At 39.7% G+C, this 26,082-nt stretch overlaps 1 protein-coding gene across 7 annotated transcripts in view; it reads left to right on the top strand.

Moving 5' to 3' along the window:
* The window catches only part of TTLL11 (tubulin tyrosine ligase like 11), a 124,500-nt gene that overhangs the window by 57,943 nt on the left and 40,475 nt on the right, over positions 1-26,082 (top strand). For 6 of the 7 annotated variants that reach the window (XM_034793341.1, XM_034793345.1, XM_034793344.1 and 3 more), the window contains one exon: positions 17,801-17,899. The exons of the other annotated variant lie outside the window; for it this stretch is intronic. In XM_034793341.1, coding sequence (XP_034649232.1) covers positions 17,801-17,899 — 99 coding nt within the window. The remainder of the gene's footprint in view (positions 1-17,800; positions 17,900-26,082) is intronic. 7 annotated transcript variants of the gene reach the window in all.

The following is a 26,082-nucleotide window of genomic DNA, read 5'->3' as shown; positions in this document are numbered from 1 at the left end:
GATCTTGTAGTGATCCATAGGCAATTGCATAACCTTAATTTTGCTGACCTCCACTTGCAACCATGAATTCTTTCACCATCCTTTGAGAAAGTGAGAAATCTTTTAGTGACTATGAGATTCAAAGCTTTGTTCCCACTGACATTTGACCTGTAATCTAATTGGTTATGTTATAACATTTTGGGTTCTTTGTGAATGAAGAGAGTTCAAAATCAGGCTAAAGATTTTTGGGACCACTGGAAAAATTCCATTTAACACTTAGAAGATCTGAATGTAAGTGTAGAGGACTACACCAGGAAACTGCTGAGATATTAAGTCTCTTACACAATGATTTTTCTTACTTAAATTATGTATTTCCAACCAAGAATCTCCGAAGTCAGACATCAAAAGTTGATATAAGACCTTTTTCCATCTCAAGAGAATACTGATAGAGAGATGAGAAACTCAACACCCTCTAAACCATCACCTACTCTAAGCTATAAAGTGATGTCTTTTAGAGAAGAATGTGGACAAGGAAGGTGAAACAAATTTAAGGGCCCACAGAAATGGAAGGGGAATTAGGAAACAGAATTATGTCTGGATAAAGTTTCTTTAAGAAGATGAATTAAGGAGTATCTTAATTCGCCTTTGGGAATGCAAATTAATTTTACAGATGGACACCTCCAGTGGAAGTTGTTACTCCTACTAATACAAGGGTTAGGGAAGGACAATTTTAAATTCAAGTCACTGACCTGTAAAAACCATACAACAGATACTTTTGACTCATTTATGTGTAGTGCTTCTTGTTTTATACACCTGTTAGTGGGATGCTGGAATTGCATGTATGGTTTTGAATCTGGATCTGGAAGAATCGCTTTAAATGAAAACGTTATTCTAGGATTGCCATCCTTTCCTCCCAGTCAAGGTAATCCTCTTTGCCACAATGACAGGTTTCAGAGTAGCAGCCGTGTTAGTCTGTATCCGCAAAAAGAAGAACAGGAGTACTTGTGGCACCTTAGAGACTAACAAATTTATTAGAGCATAAGCTTTCGTGGACTACAGCCCACTTCTTCGGATGCATATAGAATGGAACATATATTGAGGAGATATATATACACACATACAGAGAGCACAATGCGTTCAATAGACAGTTATCGTAACCAACTTGTCTGCAAGGAGGGAGAACTGGCCTGACTCTCAGTGTACAAGTACTGCTACTTGAAAAGAAAAAAATTAATGGCCCTCAATTTGTTTGATTGCTAAGAACAAGCTACTGCTTAGATTCCCAATTTAATATCAAGGTCCTTCTCGCAAATCAGTGTTTTCTGGTGTATTTTTAAGGTAATAAGATGTTTATAGGCTTGAGGAAATGATAGCTCCAAACTGTAGACATTACCCCAAGACACTTTATTTGGTATTTGGACGGTAAATGTTTCTGCACTCCTTTGACACATGAACATTGTTCGCAGTCAAGAAAATGCTTGTCATTCTAACAGATTTCTTTGGACAGTATTTTGGTCATTATCCTCTCCTTGCTAGAAATACATCCCACTTGAGTCTCTGAACTCTCCATTCTGAAAGCAGGATGCAGTGTTTTTTGCTACTTGAGTTCCACTGGATCTGTAAGTCTCTCTGCCAAAACTCCTGCATTGCTTTGAACATTTGGAATTCTCTTTTTGGTATACGAGGATACTGAATAACTACTTCAGTAATCATCTCTGATGGGTTTTTCCACTCTGAAGAAGGGATTCACTTTAAATCATTAAGCATGTCCATGATAGCTGGAAAGAACACTTTTCTTAACATAATTTTCTGGTTTCCTTTAGTTTTCAGAAATATTATATGAATTCTTGGGATAAAATTTGAAAGCCATATAGTACTGTTGTTCTAGCAAGAGACTTATACTCTCTGTCATAACTGAGTGGTAAATGCAAGTGTTTATTTTGCTAGCCTTTGGCCTTTAATGCATGTGAAATGAGAAATGAATTGGAGATGGAATTAAGAGATCATTTCTCCAACTTCAGAAAACTTTATTACTCTCATCAGCTCCAGGCCATCAAAAAGCTAGTCATTCTTAGATCCCACACATAATGAATATGAATATTAGACCATAACCATATCTGGGAACTGTTTACTTTCCTTTTTCCATTCATATTCACATAATAATGTAAAAGGACTGCAAATCAGGATTTTAAGGGACAGCAAAATTAAGTGCTTGGGATTTTGGTTTGACTTAAGCACAAGCACTGAACAGAAAAATAACATTTTCCCTCTTTCAAATATCCTTCAGGTGTCAGTTCTGCAGTATTCTGGTTTTATTACATCCATCACAAGCAGCTTAAGGCTTCCAAAAACATAGTCACAGACAGATGTTGAGCCTGTTTGGGGATTAGAAATATCCTCTTCCATTAAATATAAATTAACTTAATCACCAGGTATGAAAGATAAGCAGCATAAACAGCATTCCCTGAAGCTTTCATTAAAATTAAAATTCTATTTAAAACTAGGCTCATATTTTCTACAACTTGATCCCCCTTCAAAGAGATTATATCTGCTGTAAATTTTTACAGTGACAGAGTGACAGAAATTAATGTATTGGGGGCAGCCATGTACTATATTATTTAACTTCGGCTGCTAGTGTTACTTTACCAAAAGGATTGATTGGCTTATTTTTCAGTAATAATTGGTCTCTATTCCCTGAAAAAATTGGGAAGCAATGAAACTGTTTCCTGCCTAACCCCCACAAAAAGAAAGTGTAAAGCCACATGACTTGCAGCAGTGTGATCACTGGCAGCATTTTTTGTGTATATAGAGTGAATCCTCTTCAGTGACAGGGTTACTACTGATCAAATGCAATTTCAGCATTGTTCCCACTCCATTGAAGAGCATTATAAAGCTTCTTTTCTGTTGTAACATGGAAATGATTGCTCTCCAAATAATCCTCATAGGGAAGAAATATTGTGTTCTCTATTGTGCTGTAAACCATGTGATGGGCTAATTTAAGATTTTTGTAATTGTAAAGCTTGATAAGACAATTGATTTCCTTCTGGGATATCTTGTGTTTTCTGATTTTAAAGTACAAATTAATACAGAAACAAAACGTATTGTGAAGAAACAATAGGTTGCATGAGTAGATAAAGATGGAAAGCATAGAAGTGCATATAGTGCATATAATTAAGAGCTCAGTGAAGTACTATTAGAAACAGTATTAACTTAGCAGGTCTAAATCTACTATGAATAATATCTACCTCTAGGGAAAATATGCAAGTGTTGGGGGCCAAATTTCATCATCTTTGTTCTATGTTGAATGCTTATTAGAGTACAATAGACTCTTTCAGTGCATGTTATACATTCAGGTTCCATATTATGTTAGTATTTTCTTTGGTTTTACAGCACCCAAAAATATTCTAGGCAGTATTGTCAGCAGAATCAGTTACATCTAAAGTAATAAGCCTTTAGCTAAATATTAATTTTGTTATAATTATTCTTTAAATAATTTGAATAATACATTTATATTTAAATCTAATTATTATTTATCTTTTAAATAAGAAAATTAAAAATTATTAATGTCATTTAGTAACAACAATACTATCTTGTATTTCTTTAGCACATAACATCTCAAAATGCTTTTCATACATTAATGGATTAAGACTCTCAGAAATCATGTGGGGTTGATGAGTGAGTGATACAGACTGACTGCCTGACTTCAGGTTTCCCCGTCTGTGGCTGAGTTGGAAATAGAACCCTGATCTCTGTGCTTTTAACCTTTCTGTCTTTCATCACTGTGCTTGGTGTGCTCTCGTACTGATTTTTTCCCAATGCACAGTTGTTCCCTTGGGACTTCTTAAATAATCAGAACCATTCAGAGTGTTTGGATATACTCTAATCTAATCAGGCTCGTCCCCTGTGCCACTGGGGAAGTCTTAATGCTCTAAGCATTGGGCTTGAAATGCTTTAACTGTCTGAAACTTCTGGTTTAAATCTCAGGAGAGCCAACTGAGTCTTTCATGCATCCAAAATAGATTGGAATCTAAACATTTTTCTGTATGTGGGTCTTTCGAGACCTTGAAAAAAATTAGGTCCTGTCTGCGCAGTAAGACATTAGAGATCCCAAGCAACTTACCTGCTCAGGAGAGTAGAGATTTGCTCCATTGTCCCTGGCCAAAACTTTCTTTCCTTACTCTTGCACATTGTAGTGACTGTATTTCACTGGTGCTTATGCCTACAGTTTGTGGGTCAGATTGTTCTTTTATGGAATGTACATGATTATTATTCATTTGTGTTGTGGAATATTGGAAATGATTACATAAGAATGGCCATATTGGGTCAGACCGATGGTCCATCTAGTCCACTATCCTGTCTTCCGACAGTGACCAATGCCAGATTCTTCAAAGGGAATGAACAGAATAGGGCAGTCATCAAGTGATCCATCCCTGTAATCCAGTCCCAGCATCTGGCAGTCAGAGTTTTTTTCACATCAATAGACACTCTATCCAGCATCTGAATGGTAATATATACTGTAGAGTAGAAGCTTGGGGTCAAATCCTGCCTTCGCTAGGGTGACCAGGTGCCAGTTTTCAACCGGAACACCCGGTCAAAAAGGGACCTTGGCGGCTCCAATCAGCACTGCTGACCGGGCCATTAAAAGTCCAGTTGGTGGTGCTGCAAGGCTAAGGCAGGCTAGTCCCTACCTGTCCTGGCACTGTGCTGTGCTCTGGAAGTGGCCAGCAGGTCTGGCTCCTAGGCGGGAGGGGCCACGGGGCTACACACATTGCCACGCCCCGAGCTCTGGGTCCACACTCCCATTGGCCTCTGTTGATGCAATCTAAAATTGCATTTGCCTTTTTTGCAATAGCAGTGCATTGATGACTCATGTTAACAGGTTGTGATCCACCACAACTCCCAGATCCTTCTTAGCAGTGCTGCTGCCAAGCCAGTTATCCCCCATTCTGTATTTTTGCTTTTGTTTTTTCTTCCCTAAGTGTAGCACCTTACATTTTGTCTTTGCAGAATTTCATTTTATTATCTATACCCCAGTTCTCCAATTTATCAAGATCCCTTTGAATTTTAGCTCTATCCTCCAAAGTGTTTGCAACACCGTCTTTCCCCCAGCTTTGTGTCATCTGAAAATTTGATCAGTATGCTCTCTATGCCTACTTTCAGGTCATTAATAAAGATATTAAATAACACCAGAGCTAAAACAGATTCCTGTGGAATACCACTTGAGACCTCCATAGTCATACATTCCAAGGCCAGAAGGGACCATTGTGATAATCTAGTCTGACCTCCTGTATGACACAGGCCCATAGAACTTCCCCAAAATAATTCCTAGAGGAGATCTTTTAGAAAAATATCGTCTTCTGACTTTTCTGCATTATTATTGATAATTCTATCATTTCCATCTGGTAATGGACCAATACCATTCTCAGAATTCTTTTTGTTCCTAATATATTTAAAAAAACACTTTCTCTTGTACTTTATTTTGCTAGCCATAGATTTCTCCTTGTTCCATTGCTTCCCTTATCAATTTTCTACAGTTCCTTGCTTCTTGTACATATTCATTGCTATCAACTTCTCCTTTGTTCCATTTTTATATATTATTTTATTAATTTTTAATGGCTGCTTTCATTTCCCTTCTAAATTAGGTCAGTTTTTTAACCAGTACAGTCTTCTTTCATGATTGTGGGATAGTGGCTTTTGGGGCCTCTCTTCTTAAATGATTCCCAATGATCATTCACATTATTTGGATTAAATTCTTCTTCCCAGCTGATTTGGCTCAAAATTGTTTTCAGTTTTGTTAAATTTACCCTATTCTGCTTGATTCATTAGAGTGAAACTTGGCTCCTACACACTGTCCCACTGAAGTCCTAATGTTTGTATTTGGCTCTTTAATTTGAAAAGCTAAATACCTATTAAGAGTGATTTCACTTTTTGTACCCACTTTGAAGTAGAAAAAATAATTTGTAAACACTCTGTAAAGTTGTCAGCATTCCTAGTTTCAACAGTTGGAACTTCGTACAATTAAGACTCTGATGTGCATTGAAGTTAATGGTAATGGAAAAAACTGAACTATATTTAAAAATATGACACTGGGTTCCATTCATAGCTCTGCCATTGACTCACTCTGTGACCTAAGGCAAGTTACTAAGGGCCTGGTTTTCAGAGGGGCTGAGCACCTTATAACTTTTCCTGATATCAATGGAAGCTGAATCAATGGTCAGCATCTCTGAAAATCAAACTATTAGCCTCCCTAGTACTCCATAAAGGTGATAATCATTACTTGCTTCAAAAGGGTGGTGTTGGCTTAGTTAATATTTATGAAGTGCTCTCAGACCCTCAGATTAAAGGTGCTATATAAACGTGAATTACATTTAAACCAACCCTGTGTCTTATAAATAGATGTAACTAATTCCAAGATGCCTATTTGTCTGCCTATTTGTAAAAGATGCATTGGCTAGCAGTGGAAGATTGCACAAGCTGAAGCTTAGTAATCATTCTGCTTGGTGAACCATGAATCTGTGCATTACAGTTATACAATCTAGAGGCGCTAAAGGCATGAGTAAGCTTCATAACATCTCCTATGCAGGATTCACCATTAACATATGTGGTGGCCTGCTGCATTGTCCTTCAGCACTAGCACAGACATAAAATATGCATGCAGGATGTATAGCAAAATCCCTCAAGTGGAACAGGCGTTTCCTGTCTATTCCTTCCACCTCCAAGTTTGTTTCCATGTCCTAGTTGCCTTTATTGCATGCCCAGAGGTGAACACCGTTGTGAAGATCCTCTTCATGCCTCGTGTCTCATCACGTAGCCTGGAAGGTTTTTCCCCAAAGAAGTTCCCTGGGTTTAAAGCAACTGCTACAGGCATAAGGAAGGGAAAAATTTCCCTTTAATGTTTTCACCCAAATGTGGCTGCCCAGGAGTGGGTTACTGCCATCCTGAGGGTTCAGGGGTATAGCACATGTATGTTTCTGGTGCAGAGCGTTGGCCTGGGATCACATTTAGCAAAGATTTCCAGGTTGAGATTAGGTTCAAATCAATTCAATTCATTATTGACAAACATTGCGGCCAATTTGACCCTGAACCATAACCCTGTGTGTCTTTGAGGTCTGCCCCATGGTACTTAATGTAAGGTACCCAGATGCTACAGTGGTGGATGCTGCAAATAAATGACAATCTTCTATGTAAGCTGTAAATAGCCTGAAGAATTTCTGATTCCAAACAAATAAGCCATTTCCCCAAACTTACAGAAATGTAAATATACCAGCAAATCCTGAATAAATTAAATTTTGACAGATAATCTGGATTTCAAAACAAACTGACAAAGTGTTCATTTATAAAATGTTACCAGTGAAATTGTTTTCTCATTGAACAAATACTCCTGTACCTTAAGTCTGTCCTCTGTGGTGTACAATGGTATAATTATTTTAACTAGATGCTCCAATCAGTAAACATGGCAGGGAACTTGTCATTTTGATGAGACTGTAATGTTCTGTTCTTAGACCTTTGCTATTTATTTTTATCAATTACCAGCAGTAGATGCATTTACTAATAGACTGAATACAGCTGAAATACTTTGTGGACATGCCAGTGCATAGACTATGTGAAATATCACAGAGAAAAAAAATTAAGATTTTCGGTTGATGTAAAATGTCTTAAACGCAGAAGATAAATGCTATATGAAAATGTATGTAATGACTTGGATTTAAATTAATAATGGAGAGCCAATTAATGACATTCTGTTATCTCGGAAAATGCTCTATTATTATAAAATTGCTTCAGAGTGCTGGCTCTAATTTGGAGCTAGTTGGGTGTCAACAATGCCATGATTGTAATGTATGATTTAATTCGGCTCCTAGAGATAGGGACCATGTCTTTTGTATGCTCTCCTAGGTGCTTAACAAATAATACATACTAACAGTAATATCCTCTTCCATTTAACATCAAATGTCACTCCCAACATAATAACATTGGTTATTTGCAGGGTTTTTGTAGCCATGTTAGTCCCAGGATATTAGAGAGACAAGGTGGGTGAGGTACTATTTTTTATTGGACGGACTTTTGTTGGTTAGAGAGACAAGCTTCCAAGCATACACAGAGCTCTTCTTCAGGTCTGGGAAAGGTACTCAGAGTGTCACAACTAAATACTGTATAAGGTGGAACAGATTGGTAAGCTTAAGGAGTTAACACGTGTTGCAAGAGACCATTAAATGTGAAGTGGGCAGGTAACACCTCTGCTGTCATAGGACAAAAGAGGGTTAGTGGGTTATGGATTGTTCTATTGAGTCATAAATCCAGTGTTTTAATTAGAGTCCAAGATTTTTAGTGTCTAGCAAAGTTATGAATTTAAGCTCCCAAACTCGTCTTTTGAAGGTGTTATGCAGGTCTCTCTTGAGGATGAGGACTGAGAGGTCAGGTATGGAGTGATTGTTTAGTGGAAAGTGTTCACCCACAGGTGAAATGGTGTTTTTATCTTTTATCATTTTCCTGTGTGAATTCATATGAGAGTGTTCTGATCGTCTCGCTTCACCCACATAGTTGTTATTGGGGCATTTAGCACATTGGATAATGTACACCATGTGTTGTGATAGGCATGTATAGGAGCCATGGATCCGGAAAGGTATGTTGTGGGGTGTATCATCGTAGCAGTGAAGATGTGTCTGCAGGTTTTTTATCTGTTGTTCTGGCAGGGCATGGTGCTGCTTTGAGCTGGTATGTCACGGTCTGTGGGGACTTGCTAATGCTGATGAGCTTGGTGAGGTTGGGGCGGGTGTGTTTGGAGGCCAGAAGAGAGGGTTTGGGAAAGATTTATTTCAGGGTGTGGTCCCCATGGAGTATGGGTTGTAATTGTCTAATGGTACCCTGGATGACAGATGGCAACAAGAGGTGTGCGGTTGGAGATTTCTTTTTTTTTTTTCTCCTGTATTTAAGCAGATTCACTTGGGATAGTTGGGTGGCCCATTCCATTATGCGATCTGCTTCTCTGGTGGAGTGTCCTTGTTTGGTGAAGGCAGTTTAAAGTGTGTTAAGATGCATATCCTGGACTTTCCCCTTGGAACATATTCAGTGGTATATAAGTGTGTGGTTGTAGATAACAGATTTCTTGGTGTGTTTGGGGTGGTTACCAGATCTGTGAAAATAAGTATGGTGATGCTTAGGTTTCTTTTATAGAGTTGTCTGTAGTGTTCTACTGTTGAAGCTGATTATATTGTCCCGGAAGTTGATGCTGGTGTGGGAGTGTTCTAGAGAGAATTAATGGATGGGTGGTGGTGGTGGTTAGAGTTGTGATGGCAATCTGAGGCAGTTTAGGTTGTCTGTTCAGAGGATGAAAACACCATCATTGTATCTCAGTTATATCATTTGGTTTTGTGCTGCATTTGTCTAGCAATGTTTCCTCGAGGTGGCCCATGAAGAGATTGGCATATTGGGAAGCCATCCTAGTACCCATAGCAGTTCCCATGGTTTGCTCAAAGTGTTTGTTGTTGAATGTAAAGTTGTTATGGGTGAGGATGAAATGGATGAGCTTGGTGATGTGTTTGGGGTGGAGATCTGAGTATTGTCCATTGTCTTGTAGATATTTGAGACAGGCAGAACTGCCATAGTTGTGAGGGATGTTGATGTCTAGGGAGGTGACATCCAGGGTGGCAGATATGGTGTTTTGAGGAAGGTTGTTAACGTGCAGTTTCTGGAGGAAGTCAATTGTGTCCTGGAGGAAACTGGCCCTTAGTGTGGTGAGTGGTTTGAGGATGGTTTCTATGAGCCCGATATTCCTTTAGTAAGAGTGGCCTCTGTGACCATGGCCTCCTTCAAGAGCTGTTTCTGCTGGTACCATGAAATGTGGACAAATGGGGGAAGAGTCTTGAGTAAAGGAGACAAAATTTTCACATGAACTCAACCTAAACTATGGAACTTACTCCCCCCAAAAATGAGAATGACCCCAAATCTCACTGCATCTGCGACTAAATGCAAAAAACTCACACTCACACTCACTGTCTCTTTCTCTGTCTGGTAACAGATTCCTAGCTACTGATATGGGAGACACAGATACTATTGTTTGTTTTCAGTTCTTGGGAGGTGCTCAAATACTACAACAATATGTTAGAGTGTACATACATTTGTCATGCAAAATCTCCAGCATTTTTGAGCTATATTAGTATATCCATTGCTTTGAGAATAGAGGCTCAACTGAGGGAATAATTAAAGCTTAAGAATCCAGAACACTGCATTTCCTTTTATTAGGTAAGTAACAGTCAGCTGATGCAAAAATTGCTTAATCTTAACTTCTAGCAGTGCCCCAAATGTGAAATTCACCAAGTGAGCATTCTTGGATATATTAATATAGCAACTCCTTCCTAATTTTACTCTGAACTTGACAGCTAAATTTTAGATACTGGTATACACAATGTTGTGAATCTTGAAACCTTTAATTAGTAATTGCAAATTTGTTTGTCCCTCAGCAACTTGTATTTGCATAAAGATTAAGGCCAGTAAGAATGAAGAGGATATAACATAGACAGGGAAAAATACATTAATAAATTAGTAATCATGTATAAAAGATAAGTAGTCTTAGATGTCATTTCCATAAGCTTTATTAAAATTGAAATTCTTTTTTTAAGATTTAGTTAATATTTTCTCCACTGTTGATCCTTTCTAAAGAGAGATCTGTCATGAGCTGCAGAATTACAGAAATTAATGTATTGAGGTCAGACATTAGTATGTAAATTAAACTTTGCTTTTATTCTGTATGCCACTATGAGCATTACCTGATATTTGACCTTTTGTTCATTTAGCCCAACTCAACTATGTCAGTCAAAACAATTAATTCTAAGTAATATCTTCAAAATATAGGACTCAGTTGCCATGCTGTGCCCCAGTTCTCCTCTGCTGGAAACCCCTGGGGCGGGGACTAAAGGAGAGGAAATCTCTGCAAGATTCTCTTCTTGGGGATTTGCCCCAGATTGTTCCATTGGGGTGGATTCCTCACCAGCACCATCATCCTGCAGAGCATTCCCTAAAAAGTATTTTCTGATCTCTGTTATTCACAGAACATTCTTTATGAAACATCACTGTAATGGCATCCGAACACATCTTACGGCTTCTGTGTTCAAAGAATGTTATTAATCACCAGTACCAAGAGAAGAATGATCTGAAAGAATGCTCTAGATATATGTATCAACCCATTAGATAAAATAAGCTGTTTCCATGACACACCCAGGGCTAAGAACCCCAGCAAGAGGAAATCTAATTTCCCTCTTTCCTTTTTTTAATTAACAAGGTTCAAAATGGGGTAGTGAGAATTTGAATTGCAATACACAAGGTTCTAGCAAGAATGAAATGTGTAATTAACAAGTCTAGTAGGCATGTTTGCATGTATAGCTACCAGTGCACTTCCAGAAGCAATTCAGAAAGTTGGTTTTGGTCTTAAAAAGGCAGGTATGGTTTGAATCTTCACCACATTAAAATTAGCCTCACTCCATATGCACCATCCTGGCAGTTGAGTTCAACTGGGACATTCTATCTATCTGGGACTCTCTATCTGAGGGGGGTTGGTAAGAATCTCAGGGAACTGAAGTCCTAGAGTTTGTTCCAACTTTTGGTCCAACAGAGTCAGTTTGAAGTTTAGGGTATGCTTGAAAGGCTCAATTATTGCTTGGCGTTTTGACTGAGGGAGAGTGCCAGCACAGTGCGGGATGTTGTATGGCAGGAGGAGTTCCTTCTTTGGTTGATTTGTGGCTTGGTAGTTTGACTTATTGTAAAGTTGTTCATGTTCTCATAGCAATGTAATTTTACATAAAAATGAATCTCAAAGCTTAATCCTGCACAGTGCTGGTGTGCAACACTGCATCCAGGCACAAGGTGATGAGCAGAACAAAGAATACAGGGGAACCCACCCCTGCATTAATGAGATCAACCCCCAGGTTACTTCTACCTAGCAGTAAGAGTATATATGCAACCCAAGATAGACGACAGTGCTTAAAACCATGGATCAAATCCTGGCCCCGCTGAGATCAATGACCTAACTCACATTGATTTCACTTCATGTCCCTTCAGACACACCCATTCTCTGTCCCTGTACCCCACTGCTTTGTTATCCTGCATAGTTGAGTGGCTGTGGAGCACGCTTGAAACGTATCTAACTATGGTTAGTGTTTAGCCTTACGCCCATGCTTAGCATCCAGTTACATTTACACGGCAGCATAACAACCATGTGCATTATGCAGGGACTTCCAGAATCAAGGATAGAATGAGCCATTGCTTGGAAGTTGCTTTTTGGAGCAGGTAAGAAATGGATGGAAAATGTTGCATGGGAGTCTTGTTGAACATCAGGTTTTGATTTTGTGTTTCCTCTTTAGTGGTTTATTGTACCGTACCTCACAGGCAACATTAGAAAAATGGGATACGTCTTGTGCTATGTGTATTTTGCAATTAGTTGTTGAAATAATGGTGGAAATGGAAGTGGAAATCCTGCCATAAATTGTTGGTCTGATTGCTCTCTCCTTGGCCTTTGTTTCTGGAAAATTTTTATACTTTCTCCTCTTCATTAATGCACATATAACGGACAGTGCTCACACTGTTCCTTTGGGAGTTATGTCATCCAGTTTACCCTTGTGTTGCATAAATGGCAGATGGTAGCTGAAGCACAGAGAAAAATGTAATGATGCATTTGCAAACAAGTAAAATTTATCTAGCAGTAGGATAGGAAAATATGTTGTGCATTGTTTCCTTTGCCAAAAAAATGCAGCTCAAACTTAAACTGACTGTGTGTCTGGCTCTGGTATACTTAGCTAAGTAGTTTTATTGAATTAGTCACATTAAGACCACATATTTAAGTCAACCAGTGAACAGAAATTGGTTGTATATAACTTGAATGGATTAAATCTCCAGAAAGTAAAACTACCAATTTTGGTATCTAGGGTAGTTGCTGAAAACTGAACTTTGAATATGTTTTGTGAACATGTTTGTGCTTAATATGAGCGTGTGGAATAGGCCACTTTATGCTAATTAAATTTCACAGAAATGGGTGAGAACTCTCATGCTTCTAGGTTGCTCATACAAGCTTTTGACTTTGGTATGGTTTATTATTGTTTAAAATGCAAGATTCTCTGACATCATCCTTACCACTTTGAATTACTTTTCCTCACAGTTTGAATATATATTATTATTAATATAATTAAGCTCTACAGCATATCAAAATAGAAATATTATAGCAAAATCTGAGAGAAAAAATAAACGCTAATACAAAACAAATTAAAACTAAATTTTATTGTACATTAAAAAAACAACAACAAAAGGTCTTTGAAAGAACTAAATTGTCTTTTTACTTAATGCAATTTCAAGATCTAGCAATGGAGATTTGAATTAAGTATAGTTGTTCTGATCAGTGCGTTAGGAAAATCTATTAAGAATTAAAATATACCTGTACCCTGATATAACGCTGTCCTCAGGGGCCAAAAAATCTTACCGCGTTATAGGTGAAACCGCGTTATATCGAACTTGCTTTGATCCGCCGGATTGCACAGCCCTCTCCCCCCCCCGCCCAGAGCACTGCTTTACCGCGTTATATCTGAATTCGTGTTATATCGGGTTGCATTATATCGGGGTAGAGGTGTACTTCATTCTAAAGTGTATGAAACATCCAATAGTGCTTGAAAAAAGAAATATGTTTTTGATAAACTTTGTAAATTCTAACTGTGTTTAAGAGCTATTCTAATACAAGCTTCAAAGAGTAAATGGATTTTCAGACGTTTTACCCAGGTTCCCAAAGGAGGGTTGGTGTTTTACAGCCATGATGACTAAAGAGAAAGAAAGAAAAGAAATTCTAAGTGACAGCTGCATTGAAGAACCCGACAGCAATGCCTCTATTTTGTCATTATTCAATAATAATTATTTTCTGTAGCCCATAATTTGGCCTCTTGGCTAAGATCAAATGTTGTCTTCTTGGTTTACTATCTGAAATGTCGCCTTTCTGGAGACTAATAGCTTCCCCTTGCAGGGAGATTTTGTTATTAGTAATAATCATGTTTGTTATGGCAGTGCCTAAGAGCCAACCAACAACGGGGCCCTGTTGTGCCAGGCACTGTACAAACACGGAGTACTAGACAGTCCTTGTCTCAAAGACTAAATGTAAATACATCTTTCCCATCCTTAACCCCTTAATCCTATGTAAGAACAAGCAGCCCTTTGTTCTTCTTCGAGTGCTTGCTCATGTCGATTCCATTCTAGGTGTGCGCGCCCATAGGCGCAGACGCTGAAGATTTTTGCCTTAGCAGTATCCATAGGGCCAGCTGTGGCACCCCCATGAGTGCCACGGCTCATGCGTCGGTATATCAGGCGCTGGCCCTACGCCCTCTCAGTTCCTTCTTACTGCCCATGGGTTAGTCGGCGCGCCTTTCCTTGCATAGCAAGGGCTGGCGGTTTCATCTCTTCTGACTTAGGGCCTTGTAAATAGTTGTTTATAACAGTTAGTGTTAAGTAGTTGCTAAGTGTAGTTAGGGGTTAGAAGTTAGAGCCCCAGGTGGAGCATACCCCGGTCTCCGGGGTTTAAGCCCTGGGCGGACTGTAACAGGCCTTTGCCTGTAAGTGACCCCCACAGCAGCTGCCTCGAGTGCTTGGGGGACTTGCACATGAAGGGCAAGTGTTATATTTGTAAAAATTTTCGATCCAGGACTCAGAAAGGATATTCATTTCTGGGCTCTCCTCACGGAGGCTGCCCTTCGTCTGGCATCCAAGCTGTCCTGCTAAGACTCACCTAGTACCTCAGCCTCGGTGCACAGCGCACTGGGCTCCACCCAGCACCATTCCCTGTCATCCGTGCCCAGAAAGAAAACGAAGAAGCATGGTTCCCCGGCATGGGGCAAGAAAGGCCATGGGGCATTGGGCAAAGGACCCAGTTTGGTCTGCCTGGCCACTCCAGAGCCACGTGGATGTGCCTCCCCGGTCAGGGCCCATAGCCCCTTAAAGGATCCACCACCGACTCCCAGAAGCAGTAGGGGACCCAAACTTCTGATGGCATCAACGCCTCCCCGGCGCTGAGAGAGCCGAGCCTCTGCCTGCGCTGCCGGCACTCCGGGGGCAGTGGACAGACAATACCACCATGATGTATTACATCAACAGGCAGGGCGGTGCCAGGTCTTCGGCCCTTTGTCAAGAAGCTCTCCACCTTATAGGATTTTTGTGTGCGGTATGCCATTCATCTGATAGCCGTGCACCTGCCTGGAACCAGGAACGTCTTGACGGATAACCTCAGCAGGACTTTCTCGTCTCGCCACGAGTGATCACTTCATCCAGAGGTGGTCAGCATCATCTTCCAGAAGTGGTGGACTCCCCAGGTGGACCCATTCACGCCTAGGCAGAACAGAAAATGTGTTCTGTTCAATCCAGAGGATGGACAGGAGCTCCCTGTTAGATGCCTTTCTCATTTCTTGATTGGGGGCGCTGATGTATGCCTTCCTGCCAGTGCCATTGATTCACAGGGTCCTTGTGAAGATCAAGCAAGACAGGGCGAGAATTATTCTAATAGAACCCACGTGGCCTTGCCAGCACTGGTTTGGCAATTTGCTGAGCCTTTCGGTAGCCGCCCCGCTGCAGCTGCCCCTCTGGCCAGATCTGCTGTCCCAGAACCCCAGCAGCCCTTTGCACCCAAACCTGGCAGTGCTGCACTTGACGGCTTGGCTACTGCCTGGCTAAGCGTGGATGAATGGGCATGCTCGGCCCGTGTTCAGCAGGTCTTGCTGGGTAGCAGGAAACCATCAGAGCGTCTTACCTGGCCAAATTGAAAAGGTTCACATGCTGGGCCTCGGAACGGCATATTTGGGCTGAGCAGGCCCCGCTGCAGGAGATCCTGGACTATCTGCGGCACCTCAAACTCCAAGTTTTGTCCCTGTCATCAATCAAGGTCCACCTGGCCGCTATCTCGGCTTTCCATCCTCCTTTCCAAGGCAAGTCTATCTTCGCTCATGACATGACGGCACAGTTTTTGAAAGGTCTGTAGCATCTCTACCCACACGTCTGGGATCCTGTCCTGCCCCCCGGGACCTGAATCTCGTGCTGTTGAGGCTCATTGGGCCTCCCTTTAAGCCTCTGGCTTCCTGCTATCTTCTGCTTCTCTCCTGGAAGGTTTTGTTCCTGGTTGTGATGATGTTGACCTGTAGGGCGTACGAGATCAGGGTGCTTACTTCGGAGCCACCCTATACAGTCTTCTACAAGGATAAGGTCCAGCTGCGACCGCACCCATTGTTTCTGCCCAAGGTCGTTTCCCAGTTTCATACTGACCAGGACACATACTTACTCATCTTCTTTCCAAAGCATCATGTGTCAGATGAGGAGTGCAGGTTACACACCCTGGATGTCAGGAGGGTGCTGGCCTTCTACATAGATAAAACAAAGCTGTTCCGTAAGTCAATGCAGTTCTTTGTTGTGGTAGCAGACGGAATGAAAGGTCACCCAGTGGCTGCTCAGAGGATTTCATCCTGGATCATGGTCTGCATCTGCTACTGCTATGAGCTGGCAAAGGTGCCTCTGCCGGCGATTGTGATAGCACACTCAGCTAGGGCACAAGCGTTGTCAGCAGCCTTCCTGGCACAGGTACCAATCCGAGAGATCTGTAGGGCTGCTACCTGGTTGTCTGTCCCATTATGCACTGCCCAACAAGCTCGAGATGACGCTGGCTTTGGCAGAGCAGTGCTGCAAGCTGCAAGTCCGTGAACTCTGAGTCCACCTCCATTGATACTGCTTGTGAGTCACCTAGAATGGAATCGACATGAGCAAGCACCCGAAGAAGAAAAAACAGTTACCTACCTTTTGTAACGGTTGTTCTTCGAGATATGTTACTCATCTCCATTCCATTACCCGCCCTCCTGCCCCTCTGTCTGAGTTGCCGGCAAGAAGGAACTGAGAGAGTATAGGGCCAGCGCCTGATATACCAACAAACGAGTGTGGCACTCAAGGGGGTGCCACAGCTGGTCCTGCAGATACCGCAAAGGCAAAAATCTCTGACGACTGCGCACGTGGGTGCACGCACACCTAGAATGGAATGGACATGAGCAACATGTCTCATAAAATAACAGTTATGAAAGATAGGTAACCGTTTTTTTCTCTGAATTAGGGGCCAAATGGGAACTCAGTCACTTTTGATATGAATATTAAATTGTTTGTCAAATGTGGAATCCTTGAAATAGTTTGAAAAGAACCCATGATCAGTACATGCTTGCTTGGAAATAGGTGTTCCCATAGCTATCTTGGATTCTTCTGGAGCCACAGGGACGCGAGTTCATTACACGTGCTCAGAAAGAAAACTCATGTTCAGTATCCCACTGGGAACTGGTTAGGGAGCAAGCAGATAGTCTGATTAACCTGGATAAAGATTAGCTCTAGCTTCACACTAGCGATTCCATAAAACTTAGACAAATGTCCTGGATGAAAATCTGGAAAATGAGAATTGTAAAGGTTAATTTCAAAACTGTAATTTTTATATAGGAAAAAACAACCCCCCGAAGTAGATTATATGAATTGTCCATCCTCTCCAGTAGCTACAAGCTGAAGTCAAAGCTGCAGACTTTTGGTGTAAAGAATGCAAACAACATAGGGGCAAATATTTTCTTAAGGAAGATAAAAGTATATGCAAAATATTGTGGTTGTGTGTAATATTTGTGATTTTAAAATTGTCTATATTCATATATATTAGGCACAAGCCTCAGGCTGCTGGAAAGCTGCCAATGTGGCCCTCAGTTTGCAAAGGTTGGATACCTGGGCTTTATTAGCTCTGAAAAATGACTATTTACATTTGATACATTAATAGCCTCTTTATGCTTTTTAATTTCAGCCTTCCAGATACCTGTATGGACTCAAAGCAAAGATTTCCTCCAATCTCAAGCAGATTGCCACGATCAAATCTTCAGTTTTCAAAGTTTGCAATAGTCAGGTGATGAGGAGCTGTGGTTACACTTAGAGGGCTAAGAGTATGTGAAATAACCTGCAACTCTATTCTTTTACCAGTAGATATGATTAGTTAGTAAGTACCTAGTGTTTCTGTCCCTATGCTACAGGAAACAGGACAAAGATGATCCATAATGTGGCCATCATAGGTTATAAACAGAAATAACAATAAGCTTACTTGACTGAGTCCCTGGGGTGAACAAATGTGAGCAGTAAGAGGCAGTAACAGACTGTGGGAGAGAATATTGAAAGCACAAAGGACAGCTAGGTGTCCACTAGGAGTTGATTGCCTTATTCCTAGTTGTGCCTTTGTAACTCTCCCCCCTGCAAGTGTCCAGAGTACCATGTACAGCATGGCTGTCTTCAGCTAATACAGAAGAGAGGGAAGCACTCTGGTGATTAAATTTCCCAGTTAACAGATACCTTAACTTAGTAATGCCACAAAATGAAAATACTCCACCAGTGTTCATAAACAGTTCGTAAACAGCACATGACTTTATGTAGTTGTCGACTTCTTGGATATCCAGTAAATTTTTTAGCTAAACTGCACATCTTTTTTAACACAGAGAGAGAGAGAGAGTAGTTTATATATGTGAGTGATAAACTCAACAAGATGTTATTACAATAGTAATTTAAGTGTTATTAGAGATAGCTGGAGACATAGCTTTCCCAAAACCACATTCTGATTGGCTAATTGGGTTTTTGTGATGTCATCATCATGCACCAATTGGCAATGTTGAAATGCACACAATATTCTGGGCCTGTGCCCATTATGTTTTTCATGTTCTCTCCCATTTACATTTAAGATAACCTTTGGAAATGGGGTTGAAGAGTGAAGGGCTGAAAAATACCAGTTTTAAACTATCATCTTCCCATGGAATTCCCAGGGACTCCCATTTCAACGCAGTTGTGGCCTTTTCAGCCACTTTTAATTCACAGAGTACTAGTTAAAATTTAAAAGTTAAATTTGGAGCTGTTTGATATTCCAGATTTATTGCTTTGTAAAAGAAAATAAATTGAAATTGACAGCTTAGTCACAAACTGCCAAGTAATTCTCAGGATGGATTTTGCGCCTGACAGGATAAGGCCTTTGATTTTAAAACTGAGGGCCACACCTAAGTTTCCATAAAATGGACCATATGATAGTCATTATTTGTAATAAGGAGGCCTGGGCTTTCAGCTCAAGATCGTATGATGGGAGCTGTAGTCTCAGCAGGCCACACTTCTTTTTCTTAACAATGGAGATGTGATGAGCAATGCTTCAGCTACGCCACATATGAAGTCAACCACCCATATAAACCAGTAAGCATTGGCATAGTTGATTTCTCCCAGAGTTGATCAGTCTAACAACTGGCTCTTGAGGACTCCCTCTGAAAATTAAATGTAAAGAGCTAGCAGCTAGCACAGCCACTGAAATTGCACTAACAGATTAATGTACAGTACAAGATAATCTTGAATTTGCAGTTAAAAAGTATGCAGTGTTTTCAGAACAGCAAAAGTTCATTGGAAGCCATAAAGACTGAGTTAAAATGAAAGCAAAATTATGACTGTTGTAAGCCAAGTACAGCCGTTTGTTTTTGTTTTTGAAGTAGCAAAAGTTTAGTTGAGGCCCAGTTGCAATAAAATCAAAATTTGGGATTATTAAATTCCTGAAGAAATCTTTTAACAGGAAAAAATAAAGCTGTATATAGTATATCTCATCTGTTTCTTGCGTACATTTATGTATGCTCTTTGGCAACTGCAGAGTACGCTGTGTTCTGTGCAACTACCACCAGATCTTGCATGTAAAAGAAGAAAGGTAGTGATAATTTATTCATTTTTGCTTTACTTAATAGAAAATATAACATTATCCTTATCTGCTGTGCTGCTTGTTGGACAGAGACAGTAGCAATCTCCTGCCAGCCTTTCCTCCAGCACCAGCTGGAGAACAAAGCTTTGTTTTCACTATTTTTTATTATTATTTAAATTTTATTCATTTAATTTTACAGTTTTGGATATTGCTGTGGAAAACAACTCTTCTAAGTTGTGCCAGCAATTAGAATCCCAATGTGGTGGGTGTTCTGGAAATATCTGTAGCTTTTCTTTTGTGATGGAAATCTTCTGGCTCGTGCAGAGGATCTGAGTGTGTTTCCTTGGTCCTTTGTCTGCAATGAGTACACCAGAGATTGCTATAACATTTCTAGTTATATTTGGGACGGTCAATGAGATCACCTAGTTGACAAGTTTACATTTTTGGAATTCTTATTTGATGGAGCTCACTATTCTTACTTCATTATATCTGCTTATTGATATTCACAAGAATATGTGCAAAGCCTGTTTATTAACCATATTGGTACATTGTCCCTATTTATTTGATGATGGGAATCTTATCCTTGTCTTTTATATTACAACTTCTCTCAGATTTAATAGAATCCACAGCAGCTGTGCTACATAGGAAGGAGGATTGTTGGTATGTGTGCCGGCACACCTAGTCTAGTCAAATTCACAGTAGCCAACAGGAGATGAATAACTTGCTGATGAGAAATTGCAGGTTACCATCTAGCAGATGGGAAGATCCATATGTATGAAATTTTGAAAAGAACTCCCTTGCAGGATTAAGCACAATCTCTACAGGCACTAGTTTCAGGCAACAATTTAACTGCTCTAGCTTCTGGTATTACAGAGAGAATATGAGGAACATATAGGAGTACCTTGTTATAGTGTACTTTGTTAGAATTTTTGAGTCCTGTGTCTCTTAAGAAATTGGTCACATATAGAAATATTCAGCTTCAGTGAACATGTGGTTGCATATATACAAAAACAGACCATTATCTCTAGAGTTTGCATGAAACAGTCTTGTTCCAAAAACAGATGCTTTGTGTAACCTAGCATGACAGTCTCATCAGAGCAGGCAATGGCCTGGCATTTACAATTACTAGGCACTCGGAGAGGCTAGACACAAATGTTTGATATGAAGAACTACTGTGAACTCATCCAAAGTACAAAGTATACTACGTAGTTTCTGCTTACAAGATGTTTACGCTTGCAAAGAAAGAAAAGTACCATGAGCCAGTGACTGGCAACTAAGTGATGTTTCTGGAGACCACTAAGGTCAAATTTTCAGCCCCAGTCCCCAGCATTAAGTAGTCACTTTGTGATTGCAACTGACGGCACTGTCTAATGTGGATGCTCAGCCATTTAACTTTTGCAGTTGGATGCTGTCTTTCGCAGCTCAGACAATTGCATGTGTAAAATGTGTGCATAAATTCAGAGGCCAACTTGAAGCTGGTCTGAAAATTTGTCCCTAAAAGTGTTTGTTTAGAAAATAGACATGATCTTAGTAATTATATTTTTTCAGTTTTGGTTATATATAAAGTAGACTTAGTGCAACCGGAGCAAAAAGGGTTATACCGTATTACTAGTTAGTTGCACAGTTTTAGTTCTGGTAGCACTTTTGGGCCCATTGTTACATCTAACACTGGTTTTCTAACCCCCATCTTTATATTTGTTATTCTATATGTGGCACATGCACTGTAATAGGAATGAGCTAAAATTACTTAGCTTTTCTCTAGATATGTATTATACTTTAGAGGATCTGATCATGTCATTCAATAACACACAGAGATGGGCTCTGTTTTGAGATGGTAGTTCATCCTCATTCATATGTAATAATATACTGGGAGTTGCCTCATTTTTTACCACAGATTTAAAATGCATACACTATATAAATACAATAGGCATCTCATCCTGTCATATGACATTAGTGTGATCCTTAGAGAGAAAATATTCAGACTGGTGCATTGAAATCTTTTTTAAGTATGCCTTGCTGAGCAGGTTAGAGAGTAGCATTGTCTAATGGACTAAGGAGGAGTCTGGAAGCTGGGAACTCCGTAGTTTTAATCTGCATCTCTGCTACTGCCTCACCTTGTTGACTTGGTTAAGGCACTTAAGGTGGGCTTTTCCAAAATGTTCAGTGTTGACCTAACTTTGTTTCCATTGAAATCTCTGCAAGTTTTACTATGGACTTCAGTAGGAGGAGAGTTAGGTCAACACTGAGCATTTTTGAAAATTTCACCCTTAACCTCTGTGTCTCAGTCCCCATTAGTAAAATTGGGATGAGATTTACATAACTCACTGTGGTGGTGGGAGGATTAATTAGATAATTGGCAAAATTTTCAAAAAAGCCAAGATGACTTAGGAGCCTAAGCCCTATTTTCAAAGGGAAGGTAAATGGAATGTAGGCTCCTAAGTCATGTAGGCACATTTGAAAATTTCACCCAGTATTTTTTACAGCAGTTTGAATACATTAAGTGAGTGGTGGTGGTTTTGGTTTATGCTCTTACTTTGGAAAGAGCTGCAGCCATTTTCCACTTTGAGCATGACTTCTGATAATGCAGTTTGTGTGACACAGAAGCCACTGAGACTTTACTAGGGACCTTTAAAAAGCCCTAGAACAGAAAGGAGTTCAACGAAAGAGGGCAAAATGTGGTTTGCCAATTGATTCACATCTTTCGGGGAAAGTTTAGCAGAAAAAAAGAGGAAGGAAAATAATGATCATAGGGACAGGTGTGTTAAGGTTGACTGTGGGCAAAGAATGGCTGCAACAGGGCTAAGGAAATCTACATTTCTGAAACCATTTGAATATGTCAAGATGTACAGATTTACTGTATGTCTGACTTGATAATTGTTATGGTGCTGTAGGTGGGTAATTGCTGTGTTGATTGTTATTCGGTACTTGAACTGAACTTGATGAAGTGCACTAAATCTAGTCAAGACCACAAAAGATCAGTGTAATAAAAGCAGTAATTTCTTAGTACCCTAGTGTGAATTTAACTTATTCTTGATGATGGGCACTTAAAAAAACTATTGAAAAGAAGATGAAAACTTGAGTATGCTTAGTAGGTGCCAAGTAATTACCATCAGTTTTTAGACTTTCTGAACTTATAATGATAGCAACCTTGAATTATATTCAAAAATGGCAAAAGGAGGAAAACGTGTAAAAATGTATCGTGCTGAATAAACATGTAGCATTTATATGAGAACATCATTCTCCATCTCAGCCTTTGTTTAGGGAATTGGGCAATAACAAGAAAGATAAAATAATGTATTGTGACAGTGTGTGCAAGAGATTTTGAGTGAAAAATAACAACACTGCCCACACACTGTCTTTTTTAATCTGGTGTTGAAGCATATACATGTACTGTACTGTATGTGAATGTTTTCTCCGATGGTATGCTGTTTGGAAGTGGGACCGTATATTCAGATGTATCGATGGATCACTTAGCACGTCACCTGACTGAAACTTCTGAGCAATGTCATACAAATATTGAATAAGAATCTAATAGCAATCCTAGAGTTAAACGTCCTAAACTTTTTCTAGTATGACTCTTGTTTTCACAATGATGTAATTTGGATTACACCAGTGATAATTTAGCCCATGCACAATTCACGGTTGACTGGGTGGAGGCCCAGGTTTGAAGGTGGTGCAAATTTAGACTTTTGGAAATTTTTCTTTGTTTTTGGTGAATTATCAATGAAAACACAAGGTGTTTTAAGGGAAGATTTGAATACATTTGCCCCTTTCAAGAAGAAAAGTTGTTTAAGGAAGACTTAAACAAAAAGCAGCTGAAGCTTGAAACATGTCATAGGCATGATATAATGATAATACCTAGCTCCTATATACCTGTAGCTATAATGAGGAGTAATACTGAGATTATAACTCTTCTATAAATATAATGAGGATTTCTTTGCCAGTTTGCCTTTATTTCTGACTCTGCATGTAAAATGACTCCAGACCCCGTGCAAAAACAGACGGAGGCCTCAGACTGACCTGTGGCAGACTTCAGGCAGAATAGTAATCTGTGTAGCACATTTGTGGGGGAGGATTTGACACCTGGAGATGCGGAGTTTTCTTCTGCTCACTCAGATGATCAGGCTTCTGTTGCTTATGCTCATAGGTTTACTCCTCTACTTTTTTCCTGCTGCTTTAAATCTAGGGCAGAAGCTGGGAGAATTGCATGCCCCTAATGCAAACACGCAGGGTCTCGATTGGCTGCATTCGCCAAACATCCCATGGCCAGGCTGGCCATGAGGAGGCTAAGATGTACAGTATAGTATGTAGTTCAGCAGTGCTAACAGTATACCCATAGTTAGGGCTGAGATGAGATTTTCATTTAAGTGCCTGTTTAAAAGGTCTTACCACTTTTTGGGAAAAGTATTTGATGGGGAGGAATTTCTCATGTGTTTTCTTTGCACAGAGGTGAGGGCTTTTTTTAATGGTTGATAAAATACCTCTTCTCTTTGACTTAAATGAGTGAGAAAGTGTTGCTTTTAAGAAACATTTTTAACACCTTAATTTGCCCTCTGATACAAACATTTTTCTCTTGGAACTGGAACCTGTGGTGGTAGGTTGTCTGCAAGGGTCTTGTCTACACTGAGAATTTTAAGGAGTTCTTCCTGCATTGGTCTAGCGAGTGCTACTATAGACTGATCACCAGCATTATTAGTACCATCTTGTTCTGCTTTGAGCAAGGTGGTAAAAGTAACTGCACCAGTGCTAGATTGGGGGTGAGGGAATTCCCTGAGAGATTCATGCAGCCAAGGAGGAATTGTTCTTTCGTACGTTAGGACAAAATGGGTGAGAAATTAAATATAAGCAAGTGGGGAAAATAGCGTATTGTGGAGGTGGGAGCTGTCTGCTTTCGCTGTGCTGACTGTGGCATGAGTAGCTAGCTAGCTAGCACTTAGCATTTATGCAGAGCTTTACGTTTTCAAAGCATTCAAACATTAATTAATCAATCCTCACAAACACTCAATTGAGGGAGATAATTAAATATTGTCACCCCTAACCTACCTTTTTTCCCCCTCACCAGATAAGGAAACTGGGACTTTTAGAGGTTAACCAATTTGTTGAATGCCACATAACATGTCATTGGCAGAGGCACAATTAGAACTTGGTAGCTGGTTGCACCCAGCACTGTTCTTTTAGTTCATTAGACCTCTCTGCCTGGTAATTTACTTGAGTGATTTTAAGTGCATGCAAAGATATAAGAAAATTTAAACATATCTGCATTTTTTGTGTGTGATTGATTATTTAAATAAAGTCACAGCCATAACTTGGCCAAATTGCATGTAATCTCACCCTGTGTGCTTTAATATATAGGGATCTTGCTTGTAAATGAAACAACTTCTCTAGATTCTGGGGAGCATCCAGATACAAAGATGCTTTTGTTTTCTATACACTTGCAAAGGGCCTAGATTGGCAGTTCCTGACTGAGCATCTTGTAATTTGAAGTAGTGAAGCACTAAAGTGGGTCTAAAATATTATCTTCACACTGTATAATTTTGAAAGTTTGTAACAATAATAGATGAATTGCTGGCTGACATTAAAATGACTGAGCCAATCTATTTATAGAGACCTGATCGTTTTAAAGAACATAAACTGGATTCATCTTGTAAATCAATGCATATTACTGTATGCAAACATACTATGTAAATTAAACTAAATAAGACCTCATTTAAATGTTAAGGCATTATAGGAAAAGTGTTGCCTAAAGATTGAATACTCTTCTGCTTGTGAAAACTGGGGAAGGATCTAATTGTTCCCTCTTCTTATCTCAGTTTGATGCCATGTACTTTGGGGTATCAGACATTGCAGTAATAAAATGATTTGTAGCGCAAGAGTGTTCAGATGGATCATATAATAATGTTTCTAGATTAAGAAAAAGATATAATTTATGTTATAAATAACATTTTAATTCTGTTTGTGACCATGGAAAACTGAAGTAGAGAATACATTATAATAGTAGGTGGATCGAACTGTTTTAGTCCAGGAAAGTTAATTCATTTAGAACTCATTAATGTTTTTTTCAGTGCGAGGTTTCATTTCCTTTGATGATTTGTGACAATAGTCCTGCATTGTCTACCCACTTAAGTACTTTCCCCAAATAATTAATTAGAGATATTTTCTGAGCTGTTAGGATAAACATAGGCAGGTAACAAGGAATACAAAGATGAGACTCAGAAGGCTTGAGCTATTGAATGAAAGTTGTAACAAAGGTAGAAAGCCTTTCATCTTCTTGATCTCTGGTTCAGATTCATTCCAGAAGGATAGTGCCCAAAATGGGTACCTTCTATTAGATATCTGGAGGCCTCTGCAAAATGAATTGGGGGCTCTCAGGTTAGTTACTA

Source organism: Trachemys scripta, chromosome 17 (genome assembly GCF_013100865.1).
Source record: "Trachemys scripta elegans isolate TJP31775 chromosome 17, CAS_Tse_1.0, whole genome shotgun sequence".
In the NCBI taxonomy this organism is placed as follows: Eukaryota; Metazoa; Chordata; order Testudines; family Emydidae; genus Trachemys; species Trachemys scripta.
Note: the sequence above shows the minus strand (reverse complement) of the source record. Positions and strands in the feature narration are given on the sequence as shown.